The sequence below is a fragment of the Megalobrama amblycephala genome, linkage group LG24 (genome assembly GCF_018812025.1).
Source record: "Megalobrama amblycephala isolate DHTTF-2021 linkage group LG24, ASM1881202v1, whole genome shotgun sequence".
In the NCBI taxonomy this organism is placed as follows: Eukaryota; Metazoa; Chordata; class Actinopteri; order Cypriniformes; family Xenocyprididae; genus Megalobrama; species Megalobrama amblycephala.
This window is the reverse complement of record NC_063067.1, coordinates 13829074-13845122: the sequence shown is the minus strand read 5'-3', so window position 1 is coordinate 13845122 and position 16049 is coordinate 13829074. Positions and strand designations below refer to the sequence as shown.

The 16049-nt window shown below is 35.6% G+C and overlaps 1 protein-coding gene across 1 annotated transcript in view; it reads right to left on the bottom strand.

Annotated features, from left to right (window-relative positions):
- Window positions 1-608: 608 nt before the first annotated feature.
- Window positions 609-16049, bottom strand: part of lamb2 (laminin, beta 2 (laminin S)) — a 51132-nt gene continuing 35691 nt past the window's right edge. Inside the window, exons 20-33 of the mRNA XM_048179242.1 lie at window positions 15298-15529; window positions 14950-15113; window positions 11966-12190; window positions 11602-11873; window positions 7190-7632; window positions 6256-6440; window positions 5820-6061; window positions 5358-5561; window positions 5082-5226; window positions 3981-4188; window positions 3741-3882; window positions 3484-3660; window positions 3251-3410; window positions 609-1451 (exon numbers count right to left, since the gene is read on the bottom strand). Of these exons, the coding sequence (XP_048035199.1) occupies window positions 1315-1451; window positions 3251-3410; window positions 3484-3660; window positions 3741-3882; window positions 3981-4188; window positions 5082-5226; window positions 5358-5561; window positions 5820-6061; window positions 6256-6440; window positions 7190-7632; window positions 11602-11873; window positions 11966-12190; window positions 14950-15113; window positions 15298-15529 (2936 nt within the window). The 3' untranslated portion in view covers window positions 609-1314. The remainder of the gene's footprint in view (window positions 1452-3250; window positions 3411-3483; window positions 3661-3740; window positions 3883-3980; window positions 4189-5081; window positions 5227-5357; window positions 5562-5819; window positions 6062-6255; window positions 6441-7189; window positions 7633-11601; window positions 11874-11965; window positions 12191-14949; window positions 15114-15297; window positions 15530-16049) is intronic.

Sequence of the window (16049 nt, the reverse complement as noted above, 5' to 3'; positions counted from 1 at the left end):
AATAACAAATATTACTTGAGCACAAAATCAGCTTATTTAGAATGATGCTGAAAGATCATGTGACACATTAATAATTGATGCTGAAAATTTAAAATGTAATTTATTCCATCACAAGAATAAATAACTTTAAAATCTATCTACCGTTATTTAAAATTGTATATTTCTGGGGTTTTTTTTTTCTTCTATATTTTAATAAAAAATAAATGCAACCATGGTAAGAATAAGAGACTTTAAAAACATTTTAAAAATGTATAATGAACTATGTTGCATCAAGAAATTGTTTGGGATTTTCATATAATTTCTCTAATTTTTAAGGAGGTTCTATTTAGTGCTATTTTAAAAACAGAAAACAGCAATTGCATTTAGTACATGTGCATAAACATGGCTATTTTGTCAAGCACTGCAGGCTAAGATTTCCTGACTGCGGTGACAATTCAATAGCTGAAAACCACCCTGCAGTCTGGTTTCACTCTTTAAAGTGAATGTTAGATATTTATAGAACATATTTGACACATTATTTTTGTATCTGAAGGTGTTCACACATTAGATTTTTGTTCCTCATTTTATTAGTGTTATATGTAGAGAATGTACAAGAAATCAAATAGGGATATTATTACTTTTTATTTTTTATTAATTGTTATTGTTGGTTTTGATACTCATAAGAACAATCATGATGTACATCAATGTACATGATACACAACCAGTAAACAACAACTCATTTTACTTCATTTAACAATGTCTTTGTAAGTCTATTCTTACAGTAGTTTCTCTTAGACAGATATTCAGCCTATTATAGAAACTTTTCTTAGAAGACAACAAATGTAAAGTGTTTCTCATTAGAAAATGAGAGTGTTAAAATATCATTAAAATCAAATACCAAGCAATACCTGTTTTAAAAGAAAAAGGGCAAGCAGAAAATCTAAACACTACAACTTCTGTGCCACGATTCAGTGTCTTTTACATTCAAGCAAACTCAGTAACTTCATCATACAGTATTTTACAAGCAAATTTCTAATGACAAGAAAGTAGAATACTGCTCTGCCTTACAAAACACATGTGAATATCTGCATTTCATTCGACTCCGTAATGAAAATAGGTTAATGTAGTGTCTTTTGACAAAAGCCCTTCATTAAAACAACATTTGTTGCAGACATCGTGTCTGGTGGCAGTTTGGCATTGCAGGTTTGTTGGCAAACGGCAATTGTTGTAGCAGCCTGGGGAAAAAAAGTCATGAAAATGGCAGATCCTTTCAGACAGTAGTGAAATTTCAGAGACAGCAGCAGTCCAGCTGATGGGCTTCCTTTCTGTGACGGATTATTGACAGGTGTTGTAGATCTGTATCTGTTTATTGATGGCATGCAGGATTGCCTTCATTTTATCTTCTAGGCCATCCAGCTGCCTGGCTTTGCCTTCCAATACCTTCTGGTTTTCCTCATAGTCCTTTTCAAGCTCTATGGATACAAAATAACAACAAAACCAGGTTAGAGCTACAAGGAAATAAAACAATGACTGCCTTCCAAGAAAATGGCACAAGATCAATATTACTTGTCACCACAAGAGGGCAGACCACAAAACTGTATTTTCTGCAAGCTTTTTTCAAGGTAAATGTAGGTGTGACACTTGGAGACTCCATAAAAGACACCAAATAACCAAATGATATATAAGGAGACCTTAAAATTCATACATTTATACACACAAAAGCACCACATGGAGATGCCAAAAAACACTAAACCAACTGCCTTGACCTGACTGCATATACCTACTACCAATGTTGGAGGTAACACATTACAAGTAATGTGAGTTACATAATCAGATTGCTTTTTCCAAGTAGCTAAAAAAGTAATGCATTACTTTTAAATTTACAACACAATATCGGAGTTACTTTTTCCAATAAATAACGCAAGTTACTTTGATTTCCCATTTAATGAATGAAAGCTTTCCTGTCCGCATGTTGAGCGAAATCGTGAACTCATTTGGGTTTCATTTTTTGTTGTTACTGTTGAAGAATATCTAAACTTTCTTGTGTGAGCTGCGCCCTCTACTGTACAGGTGTAAATTTGCATTTCCTTCAGCCTGAGGCTTATTCATTTTACTTATGGTGTGAAAGGGCCTTAACATTTGCCAAAACTAGAATAACTTAAACAAGCATGCCCAGCCCAGATGAGAAAAACTAACGCAAAATTAACGTAACGCGTTACTTTCCATAAAAAGTAACTAAGTATTGTAATGCATTACTTTTAAAAGTAACTTTCCCCAACACTGCCTACTACAGTACACAGATCCATTTAGAATTACTAAACACAGCAACATACACATGACAAATCCAAACATTATCCTTAATGTGTGTGGAAAAACGTGAATGTACTGAAAGGCATTTGTGCATAAATACAATGTGTGATCAGTGCATCATGAATGAATTTGCTGACTGGATCATTGGATCATATATATTTTAAATGATATTTTGACATTTTTGTTTTTCCATTTCAGGGGGAAAATATATATAGTGATGAAGGCAGACATGTTAAAACAAAAAACATCAATGTCAATACAAAGACAGTGTCGCAACCAATCATGTATGCCACTGGTCATGGAAATAAAACACTTTAGATGTTTTGTATTTTCCTAATTTTTAACAGCAACAATGTACAAAAGAACAAAGGAAGCTGTTACGTATATATATATATCAAAAGCATTACCTTACAGACCACTTATGTTTCAAGAAAAGTCTGGGAGAATTGGTTTTATATAATCAGTCCATTTTCTCCAAACTGAAAAAAAAATCTTCCATCTGGGTAAGAGGAAAAAGCAAAGCTTTTCTATAACATATTATGTAATATGTCAATCCAGTCTTCAGCTGTAGGTGGCTCTGGTTCTAACTATTTCTTTGTAATTACTTTTTTACTGGCTGCAACAATAATTAACATGTTTCTTATCTTTGTTACTTCACACATCAAAAGTGCACAATTAAAAGGAATCACCACCTCACATGATATATATATATATATATATATATATATATATATATATATATATATATAGCCTATTTAATATTTATTTAACAAAATAATATTTATTCACTATATAAATACAACACCCAAGTATTTCCACTACTGGTCTCGGGCATTTCAGAAGAAAAGGTACTTCCAAATTCATAAAGCTATGAGGGAAATAAAGGAATTGTTAGGATTTATCTAACTGAACTGTAAAAATAGACTTCCTCCAGTTCTCTGTGCGTCTCCCACACACTTACCCGCCAGCCTCTGCAGTTTATCCTGGGCATCCTTTAGCAGCTCCTTCGCTTCTTCTCTCAGGCGCTCTGCTTTCTGCTTGGCGTCCTGCATTGTCTTCGCCTTACTGTCCATCAGACCCTGAACAGTACGGTACTTATCGGACAGCTCGCCATCCAGGATCTAAAACAGATGATCAAGTCACTCAATTCTGGTAAACAAAACACACTATGACAAACAGAAGACTGTCACATACCTCTTTAGCTTCATTGGCCTTGTCTCGGGCCATGGTGGCAGTCTCCTCCGCCCGTGCTGCATCCAGGCTGTTGTTGGCGCGTTTGGTCTTTAAGGCCTCTATTTGGCGTCCCAGATCTCCCAGCCTGTCCATGGCATCATTAAGATCTCTCTCACGAGCTGTGGTCTCTGACTGGATCTTTAGAAAGATTGCAAGAATGCTTGTGATCAATTTATAACCATAAAAATTCAAGTTAACCCAAATTAAGTTTGTTTTACCTGTACCAGCTGGTTCTGAGTTAAGCCAATGTCATTTCTAGCTTTCTGAATGGCCTTCTCTGCAGCTGCCTGGGCCCTGGTGGCATCATTCAAGGCCTTTTTCACACTCTCAGCTGTGCTCTTCACTCCCTCTGCCTTATTCCTTTAGTGAAAGAATATGGATTGTATTCACATTTACAAAGTGATGTACTAAAACAATACACAAATAAAGATAATACAACCAAATGTGCAGATAGTCACCTGGCTTTCTTGGCATCCAGCAGCAGCTGTTCTGCTTTGCGGACGTCATTCTGGGTCTGCTCAAGAATGGCGTCTACATTGGACAGACTCTTGACACGGTCTTTAATCTCATCTGCGAGATGTCGAATCTGCTCGGGAGAAGCAGGGATAGATAGTTCCAGCACCCGATTGGCCACTGCCTCAATGCTGTCAGGATCTGCCCCCTCTTCTGCAAATATTCAACATGACATGTAAACAGTGACCAAAGCATGAACATTAAAGGGGTTTCAGACAAGTATAATATAATATAATATAAAACGGTTAGTTCCTGTCCTTGATTCTGATTGGTCAATAGCTGTGTTTTATTCACGATAAAACACGGCTATGACTGCTTCACCCAACACAACACCCTTAGCAACCACTCTTAGCAACGTAAACTGTTTGTTCTCAATTGATATTGTTCATTGAAGCTTACTGTATTATGTAGAAGAGTATTGTGAGAAAGAGATAGTGTGAGCGAGTTTATTACCTGCATTCAGATTTAGCATTTTCCTTCAGGTCAGTTCTATGTTCATAATACAAAATCTGTTTAAATGTCCGCTGCAATATCTTGTCCTTTTAACAGTTAAGGGTTTTCCCGTGACTGACAGCACTAGTCAAAGCATTTGTCAGTTGCGTCTTGTTCCGTGTTCACAACACTTCAGTCTTTTCAATATAAAAGTCTTTGCTACTGACTGACACACTCATAAAGACAGTCTTTGCCGCCATCTAATGGCATAATAATGTAACTTCTGTTGCTGTTCACGGTTAGGAACTATTTTTTCCAGCGGAAGGAAGGCTTTTAGTGATTTTACTTCATGAATGTTGCATTGATACATATTTTTTGGCTTTAATATTTGTGTGGTAACCATTTTATAAAAGCAATAAGGTACTCAAGGCTAGTGCTGTATCATGAATAAGTCACGGCTGAAGGGGTTGCAGGCACTCCGCTTCACGTCGTGCTTAACAACGCCCTTCAGCCGTGATTTATTCACGATACAGCACAGCCTCTCGTACCTTATTGCTTACATATAATATAATATAATATAATATAATATAATATAATATAATATAAAAACTCACGCATAAGAAATTCACGAATTTGTTTGATGAGGTCCCTCAGGTCGTTGTTAGAATGATCCACCTTGTTCTTGGTATCACTAGCTTTTTCCAAAGCTGCCTGGGCTCTATCCTTAGCTTCCTGAGCCTTGGTCTTAGCATCTGCCACCTTAATAAGACCATCAAGACATCATAAGATGAAGAGAAAAGACTGAGCACGTTCTGGAGAATGTTAATAAACGGAATTGTCAGCACTGAAAACGCTCTAATCATGCTAGTCATTGGTCACAGTGTCACTACCTGCTTAAAAAGCTCTTCCACCACTCCCATAGCTTTATCCAACTCTTTTTCTGCATGCTTGGATCTATCCAGGGCATTGTTGGCCACTGCAACAGCTCCATTGCAATTCAGACCTCCACAGTGGCGTTTTCCCTCATCATCACGACAACCAGCACCACCACAAGGGCTGTCCATACATGGAGCATCACCCGGTGCTCCACACACCTACAACAATAATAAATCAAAAGTTCTAAAGTAAACAATATAATAATAAACTATAAAATGTTATTTTTAATAATATTATTTTATAATATTTTATACATTACAATGATTTTATATATTATAAATAAATATATACCTTTTAAAATAATACTTTTAAAATGCCATAAAAATATTTTAATTAACAATCTAGATGTATAATTGTATAACGGTATAACGGTTATAATTTTAAATTTGAGGTGTCCATCTTAAAGAGCTGCTTACCTTTTCATTGATTTTCTTGATGTCCAGATTTTGAGCTTTCGCATTTAAGTCTGTGAGTGTACGTTTGTTGGCAGCGTTTTTGCGGTTAAAATCATCTCTCTTTTGGGCAATCAGTCGCTCTGTTTTCTTGCGGGTGTCTGCTGATTGGCTCACTGTGCTGGGAATGTCAGAGGTAGATCTGTTGGCACGATGCTCTGCGTCACGTGACTTGTTGTACGAGGCTCGTATGCTGTCATATGCACCTGAGGAAGGATACCAAATATAGTATACTTTCCTTTTCCAATAACAAAGAGCAGTCAATGGGAGCTATTGATAAATAAATGCCACTTGTTTTGATATAAAATGCAAAGATGTTCAAACATTTGTAAGTATGGCCTAAAACAACACTTTTTGTGGCCACTGTAAGTGTATTAGTAAGACAGCATCAGTGACTAACCCAAGAAGTTGGAGTTCTTGAGGATGTCAAGCTGACGGTTAAGCTGATCTGAGTTCAGGTTGAGCTCTTTCGCTTCCCTCTCCAGGGTACTTAGCGCATTACTGGCCTCATAGTTACTGTCCTGCACAGCAGTCAGGTCTCCCTCCAGCTGGTTCAGTGTGTCCGTGGTCTCACCAATCTGAGCTCTGCGAGAGGAAAACATTATGTATAGACCATCAAGGGTGTAAAAAGTGAAAAATAATGTGAGAAAAATGGTAATATATGAAATTGTACTTCAATAATATTTATGTGAAAGTATGGGTACCATGTCAAATTTGTACTCATTTACTAGTCAAAGTATTTAAAGGGTACTAAGGGTGATTTTAAAACACTGTTGGATTACATCAAAAATATCTTAGTTGTGTTCCGAAGACAAAAAGAAAACCTTAAATAGTTTCCAAAATTAATTAGAAACTTAAGTGTTTCAAAGTAAAAAATATTTTCTTAGCAATTTATATTGACTGATATAAAAACATTTGCTAATTAATTATATACATATAAAGACATTTGCTATTTAATTAATCTAATTTAATCTAATAAATTTCTAACATAATCTAATGTAACTAATTCATTTTGGAGAAATGTAAAAATTGCATACAAAGAAAAAGCATTTTTTTTTTTAAATGTACAGAATATATTTGTTATAATGACCTGTAAAATTTTTACTTTGAAGGTCTAAATGAAATTGAAAAAAGTTATACGTTTCAATAGCACTCATAAATAATACTAGAAATATGTAACTAGTAATATATCTTTTTACTAAAAATTGAGTATAGTAATGATGTCTCGCCTGCCCGCCAACACCCTCAAATGGTCTTGCAGATCTTTCAAGCAATACAACAGAATTTGGGGTCTGCAAATGTGGTGTATCTGTCTGCCTCTAACCAAACTGTACCTGAGATCCTCTATCATGCCCATCAGAACGGTCACAGCTTCAGCGGTGCCATTGCGGGCATTAACAATGTCCCGCACCTGAGCCAGCATGTCCTCCAACTCTTTAAATTTTCTCTCGAAGGCTCGAGTCAAGCCGGTAGTGTGGAGCTCCTTGGCTCGATCTGTGAGAGCTTTGGTTCTGGTCGTCAGATCCTGAACTATGCGGTCCCAGTCCCCAAAGCACTGGTGGCAAGGCTTGCAATCAGGGAAGGTGCCAGAGAAGCCACGGGCACATTGATCACAGCGAACGCCTGACACTCCCTGCTGGCACACGCAATGACCGGTCACACGGTTGCACTGAGATGACTCGATGCCACGGGGGTCACAGTCACATGCTGTGGGAGGAGAAGTAACCAAATCAATAGGATTTTGGTGAATTATGATTAATTGTGAAGCAAAAATGTTCTAATTAGAGCATTAGAGTTGATGATGAAATGTGTTACAATGTGTTAACAAAAAGAGGAATGGATATATTTAAGATCAGAAATGTCAATATTCATATATGCACTTTTGATACAGGCAGTATATATAAATTTATGTACTTCTTTATGATTAATTCTTATCATATTTTCAAATTTACTTGATTGTACCCTTATGGTTATTTTATATTAAGAGTATTTCTATGTTCAATTGTTCTTTAAAGGTTCCAGTGTGACAGTACTGACACTTGGGTAGACATTGGACGCCTGCCAAGTACCAGAAGTGGTGTTTTTCAGAATTATTGCTCATTTGAATCTTCAAATATGTCTGCTGACATTTGCAAAATTCCCTATAGGGGTAAAACAACTATTTTTGACACTGGACCAGTAGATACGTAATGGGGAAATTAACCTTTCTTTTAGAACAAAAACATCAATTTGAGTGGGATGTAAATTTCCTATGTCCATGGTATAAAGCTGACGGGTCTTTAATAATTCAGCTTTTTCTCTCCTTTGCTCTCCTTGGCTTCTACTTGTCTCACGCAAATGTCTTAATTATTGCTCTTTTTGATCTTCATCTATTAGATACAATACTCTAAATTTTACAATACTCTAAATTTTATTATTAACTATTGACTGCCTTTATGTGATTTTACTTTTGGTTTTATTAAGTATTTTATATGATTAAAGTTTGCGTTGAGGGTAATGTTCAATTTTTCAAAGAGGATCATGCCTGGTATATTTCCCAAGTTTCTGCATCAACTACTAAATATGGTACCATATTGGTTATCAGAGATTTTTTAATTGATCAGTATGGATATTTAATTGTTCATACTCAACTATTACTTAAAGTTAACATCAATAATTTACTAACACTATTAAATGCAATCTTTAGCAAATTTCAAAAATGAATATCCATTATTATACTGTAAATTATAATGTTGTGATGCCTAAATTCACTTGTAGCATTAAAAACAATTCATTTGAGTTTTTTAGAGTTTTATTTTTCATTTATTTAGACAAAATTTTATAGAAATGTAATATTGTCCATAAATAATTCATATTCGGTTATCTACCATAACAGACAATGACCACAGAAGAGTCAAACTAACCATGCAAGTTCATCATCATTCATTCAACGCAGAAGAATTGATTGAAACTCATGGAACCATCACAAGACTTCTTCAGGAACTTCACAAATGGCTTCCACCGCAATGGCCATGCAAGAATCGTACATTCAGTGAGGTGAAACTATACTCTGATGGTTCTTTTTGTGGTTTAATGACTCTTTTCCATAGCTTCATCTCCTGTTCTCATTTCTGGTTTCATTCTACCACTTTTCATTTTACCTATGTACATGTGATTGTGTTTGTATGCATTTGTTAGATTGGTTGTGTTTGTTATTTAGTTAATAACATTTTTGCACAATACATATTTGGTTCTGACTCCCTGCCTGCAAATAACTGTCACTTAAATGATCTCGATCTTTTTACACGCTCTAAGTGCTGTAAATGCTAAGAAATAATTATTTTTTCTGTGGCCTTTTCTTATAATTAATTAATAATCAATACTGAGTGTTCATAGGATGAACTGATTAATTGATTGTAATGTTAATGTAGCTACATCAAGTTAATCTCATTAATGAGTTTATTTGCTACAGCATCATTACTCCAGTCTTCAGAAATCATTCTAATATGCAGATTATTTTTAATTATTTAAATTTTTTGATGAACAGAAAGTTCAAAAGAGCAGAATTTCTTAGAAATAGAAACATTTTGTAACACAGTTTAAAATCTTTACTGTCACTTTTGATCAATTTAACCTTTATGCGGTCTTCGGGGTCTTTTTGACCTGCAAATGATGTTTGCTCAAATTTAAAAAAAAAAGTTCTCTTAGTCCAAATGGCATGAGATTTTTTGTACGGTGGTTAACACTTTTAAGATCTACAAATAAAAAAAAAAATTGGAGTGATATCTTGTTTTTATGTTAGTGTAAAAAAAAAAGTTACGTTTGTGGTCTTCGGGGTCTCTGGAGACCCCGGGCAACAAAATGTAATTTTGTAACAATATAATATATTTTTTTAAAACCAATGTAATTTTACTCTGTATATTAATGTTTTTTCTCAACATTTGTGCAGTTTTTGGAGGATTTGTGATTTCTTTTAAATTTATATAAATAAATTAAAAAATATTTTTTGAAATAGGCATTTTATGCATGAACATTACAGGCTTTTGTATGTAAAATTCACTTTATAAAAGGCCTAGATTTCTAACTTTCATTCATGTGGATAACATGGATAATTTGACATGTAAGATTTTTGCCCATCTTTTGAAAAATGCAGTTTAAAAGTAAAAAAAAAATATCACTTTTACCAGTAGATAGCTGCAGAGCTCCACTATTTGCTATGTGCTATTTGAATGACTGAAAGACATCTTTGCACAAGTTTTTTTCAGTTGCAATAAAAATTACTTTGTCAAAGTGTAGCATTTTTTGTGCAGGGCAAAATCAGTTTTTCAATAATAATTTTATAATAAAAATAATAAAATAAATAATTTTTAATTTTGTGTTTGTGCGTGTGTGTGTGAGCATGTCCATTTTGTATTGGGGATGTTTTTTGCATTTTTGGAAGTGTGCCACTTCATTTCTGTCTGTGTGTGTTGTGCGTTGTTTCTGATTTTAAGAATGGATTTTGTCCAGTTTCTAAGTGGGGTCTCTGTGGGTTACATTATTGATGATATTATTGAAAAACTGATTTTTTTCAGTACAAAAAATGCTAAACTTAGTAAAAAGTCATTTTTATTGTTATAATTGTGATTTCATAACATTTAGATATGAATCCAACTGAAAAAAAATTGTGAAAATCAGTCATTCAAATAGCACATAGCAAATAGTGGAGCTCTGCAGCCATCTACTGGTAAAAATTATAGTTTTTTTACTTTTATAACTGCATTTTCCAAAAGATGGGCAAAAATCTCACACTAAACCATGTCAAATTATCCATGTTATCCCCATGAATGAAAGTTAGAAATCTGGGCCTTTCATAAAGTGAATTTTACATAAAAAGCTGCTTTTGCATAAAAACCTATTTAAAAAAATATTTTTTAATTTATTTATATAAATTTAAAAGATATCACAAATCCTCCAAAAACTGCACAAATGTTGAGTAAAAACATTAATAAACAGAGTAAAATTACATTGGTTTTTAAAAAATATATTATATTGTTACAAAATTGCATTTTGTTGCCGGGGTCTCCAGTGATCCCGAAGACCATGAGCGAAGACCGCATAAGGGTTAATACATCCTTGCTGAATTAAAGCAGTAATTTCTAAAAATATCTTACACCATATCCTAACCAGATGTGATGCTGTGTATCTTTTCTATGAGTTTTTGCGACGGTGACACATGACGATTCTATTTTAGAAACGTTTTCTTTTTTTCTGCAACACAAAGTATGACAATGATAATGGTATGTGGTATGGTAATGATTGTGTGTTTTATTTAATGTTAAAAGCATGTAATGTGTTAACTTTGAATATCATTTAGTGCTCCCAAATTTGTAGCTGTACTAAAAGCAACAATTGTTATTCACTTCAGATCTTGAAATTAAACAAATGGAAGATCGTTCAAACTGTGAACAAACAAGTGTATTCTATGACAAAAAATGTTTTAGTAACGCAGTATTTTATTTTTAATATTGTTTAAATGGTGTTATATGTGTGAATTTATGTACTTATTCATTTCCTTGCGAGTGCTGTCAAGATTAATCTCTGCTGCCTTGCACTTGCTGCGAGAGCCAGACCACAGGCTGCTGTGATTGGCTGTGTTTTTTTAATTGATTTTGTTGCATCTCGTAGTCGTGTCACATCTGGTGTGGTCGGACAATTTGCTTGTCACTGGAATCTTATCACATCTGGTTAGGACACGGTGTTACTGGCCCAAACTTTTGAACAATACCATATGGAAGACCGTTTGCCCTGAGTGTGTGTAGTATTTGTGAGTCAAGGGTACCTCATTACAGGCAGATGTGTAGGCATTGTTGGGGTCACACCCACAGGGCTCACAGCCTCGCCCACTTGCCAGGTTCCAGTAGTTGGGAGCGCAGTGATCACAAGTTTGTCCAATAACATGAGGTAGACACTGGCACTGTCCTGTGGCACGCTGGCACACACAGTCATCTCGAGACAGACACTGACTACGCTCCGTGCCCAAGAAGTTGCAGGTGCACTCTGGGTAGATTAACGTGTTGATATGTTTATCATCGTTATTACAGTAGTGCACTATAATGTAGAAAAGTAATTTGAGACCCAGGTAAACTCACTCCGGCAGTTGCGGCGGGAAGCATCTCCATAGTATCCGCTCTTGCACACACTGCAGTCCGGTCCTTCAGTGTTGTACAGGCATTTGAGGCACTGGCCAGTACGCTTGTCACATGCCTCAGGATCCGATAGGTCGATGTTGTTACTGCAACGACAAGGTTGGCACTGCCCACCGGGCCTAGAGGGGTCACCGTAATAACCAGGAGCACATTCTTCACAACGTGGACCTGGTTGATGGAAAAAGCAGGAGTTTAGTTGCATAAAGATAGAATTTTAAAATTTCTTTATAAGGTATCGGTGAAAAGATGAAAATATAAACTACTTTAATACACATGAAGGACATTTTTAACTCTTTCCCCACCAGCATTTTTGAAAAAAATGAACAGAGCCTCTGCTTTTAAACAACAAATTCGTTTAGTATTGGCCAGCTCTGGTCACGTGAACAGCACGACGCATGCGTGTGATGCTGACGCAAGAGCCAGCCAATACTGAGCCGCTGTTCAGACATAAACACTGAAGCTCTGCAATGAACAGGGGACAGACGAATTTGTTGAATAAAGTCATTATTTTTGTTTTGTTTTTTCTGCACAAAAAGTATTCTCATCGCTCCATAATATTAAAGGGTTAGTTCACCCAAAAATGAAAATTCTGTCATTTATTACTTACCCTCATGTCGTTCCACACCCGTAAGACCTTCGTTAATCTTCGGAACACAAATTAAGATATTTTTGTTGAACTCCGTTGGCTCCTTGAGGCCTCCATAGGGAGCAATGGACACTTCCTCTCTCAAGATCCATAAAGGTACTAAAAACATATTTAAATCGGTTCATGTGAGTACAGTGGTTCAATATTATAAAGCGATGAGAATATTTTTGGAGCACCAAAAAAAACAAAATAACGACTTATTTAGTGATGGCCGATGTCAAAACAATGCTTCAGGAAGCATTGGAGCACAGATGAATCAGAGCGCCAAAGTCACGTGATTTCAGCCGTTGGCAGTTTGACACACGATCTGAATCATGATTTGATACACTGATTCATTTATGCTCCGATGCTTCATGAAGCAGTGTTTTGAAATCGGCCATCACTAAATAAGTCGTTATTTTGTTTTTTTGGCGCACCAAAAATATTCTCGTCGCTTTATAATATTAATATTGAACCACTGTGCTCACATGAACCGATTTAAATATGTTTTTAGTACCTTTATGGATCTTGAGAGAGGAAATGTCATTGCTCCCTATGGAGGCCACACTGAGCCATCGGATTTCAACTAAAATATCTTAATTTGTGTTCTGAAGATTAATGAAGGTCTTACGGGTGTGGAACGGCATGAGGGTAAGTAATAAATGACAGAATTTTCATTTTTGGGTGAACTAACCCTTTAAGTTTGAACCACTGTAGTCACGTCAATGGTTTTAACGATGTCTTTAGTACCTTTCTGGACTTCAAAAGGTGCAATGTGTGGATCAGATGTGTGGATCAGATACCCTCAGATTTCATCAAAAAATCTTAATTTGTGTTCCGAAGACATACAAAGGTCTTATGGGTTTGGGATGACATGTGAGTACTTAATGACAGAAATGTCATTTTTGGGTGAACTAACCCTTTAAAGTATTAGAACAATGTCCAGTTATGACATTAAATTGTTAAGGAAATTAATGAATGAAATATTTAAGTGATGCAAGTGCACGCATACAAAATCTTCATGTAAAGCTCTACTAAGAATACAGTATAAGAATACATAAATCAAGTTATGAAAAATGACTCTCCAGAAGATTTTACATTTTAATCTTAATGTCAAATCATAATATACTCCGCTGTCTGAATATCACTGTAATAATCTCCTGAAGAGTGATGAGGTACAAAGCATCAGAGTGAAAATTTTTTCAACATTAAAAGATCTGAAACACTTTGAAGCTCAATTAGCTGTAATATTAATTCAGTCTAAATCGGATGCCATGATTCATGTATATTTATTCACTCTGTTGCTATGTTCAAATTTCTTTGCAGCCAAGTGCAACATAGAGACACACGCCTGCTTCTCTGGCTCAAAAGCTGGCAAAGGAACATTGATGCGTTCTCACTTCAAGTGATAGAATAGGATAGAATAGAATAGAATAGAATAGAATAGAATAGAATAGAATAGAATAGAATAGAATAAAATAGAATAGAATAGAATTTAAATAAGAGGACTAGAATGACAGAATTGAATAGCATTTGAATAGATCAAACAGATCAACCACCAGTAAAAATGATTTAAACAAAGAGCATAATATTATATTATTTTGTATTTCTACAAAATTTAAATGAACCATCCATACAAATGGATTCACTGAACTGAGCTGGACTTCCCAATGCTTAATATGAGAGAGAAAGAAGATTTTAGGTTACTGTTTAATTAATACAATTTTATTTCGATGTAAAGTTAAGCACTGGAAAAGCTTAGTTTTAAAAAACTACTAGTAGCTACATTTAGTTAGTTACTCCCCAACACTGCTCAGTCACATATTATTAAACTGGGTTGAGATTCACAGGGTTCTGCAAATGAACATGCAAGGTGTGAAGTGCGTGAGCCATGCGCTACGGAGGGACGGGAGGGGTGATGGAGGTCGGGCAGCAGAGGTGGGGTGGGTCTCCATGGTTACTCACGCTTGAGGACAGCCCCTGCAGAGCGCTTTACAATCCCTGTGTCCAGTTGAGGGGGGACAGGAGATAACACACATGATCACTGTATGTCTGATCAGACTGACAGTGGCCTCTGATTATGACATTTTCTGCATCCTATCCAGATGCAGATGGACTCAGGGTGTTAAATGGCAAAATAAAGCCCTATTCAAGCACTTATTAATTTGGGAAGTCATACAAAAACTACATTCTCCTGTCGCGTGTATGCAAGAAATGCAACTGCACATGACCCAGACCTCATCTTTATTAATTTCATACCATCCATCTTTGGAAAGAAAGAAAATTCTGAGGTTAAAAATACCTGTGTAACCCTGGTTACAGTTGCAGACCACCTGTTGGTTGCGGTTGTCTTGATAACATGAGGCGGCAAAGTGGCGTCCACTGTTGGGGCCCTCAGGACAGGGGCATGGTCGACACTGACTCCCTAAACCAATGGCTGGGTTTCCATAGTAACCATTAGCACATCTGTGTCAGGAGGTATTTATTACATTAGCTTGGGCAGAGAAACCAACCCTTTTTTTACTGTGTGCCTGCAAGCTTTAAAAAAATTCTGCTTTTCTCAAATATTTTAAGTGTCCTCTAATGTTAGTAATTATCAGATGAACCAAACAGCTTAAAACATCAAAAATGCCTGCTTTATTACTTGTACCTTTCACACTGGTCTCCTGCTGTATTGCTTCTGCAGTTGAGACAGGCTCCAGTCCTCTGGTGGCACTCATCAGCCTGGCCATTACATTGGCAAGACCTGCAGTTTGGGAAGCCCCAGTGTCCAGCCTGACAACCATCACAGCGCTGACCAAATGCACCAGGCCGGCATGGACACTGTCCTGTGTACTGGTCACAGAAACGGCTCTGAGAGCCCTCCAAACTACATTCACAAACTAAAGACAAAAAGAAATACGAATGAATGAATGAATGAAGCAAGGAAGGAATGAAAGAGCAAACAAAGAAAAAGAAAAAGAAAAAGAAAGAAACTAGTTTAACTAGTTGCTTATTAGCTTGCATATTACTAGAATATTGGCTATTTATTACTACTTATTAAGCACATATTAATGCATTATTCTGCATCACCTTATTCTACATTCTTAATCCTACCCAATACCTAAACTTAACAACTACCTTACTAACTATTAATAAGCAGTAAAGTAGGAGTTTATTGAGGGAAAAGTCGTAGTTAATAGTTTATATGTGTTTCCTATACTAAAGTGTTACCAAAAAATGAAATAAATGAAAAGCAAGAAACAAAGATAGAACAAATAGCAACAACAACAAAAAACAAAGGATAAAAAATAAAGAGAAAAAACAAATAAAAAGAACTAAACAAATAAAACAGACACAAAACAAACAGCAACAAAAGCAAAAGAAAGAAACAAATAAAAACAACAAATCAAAAACAAAAAA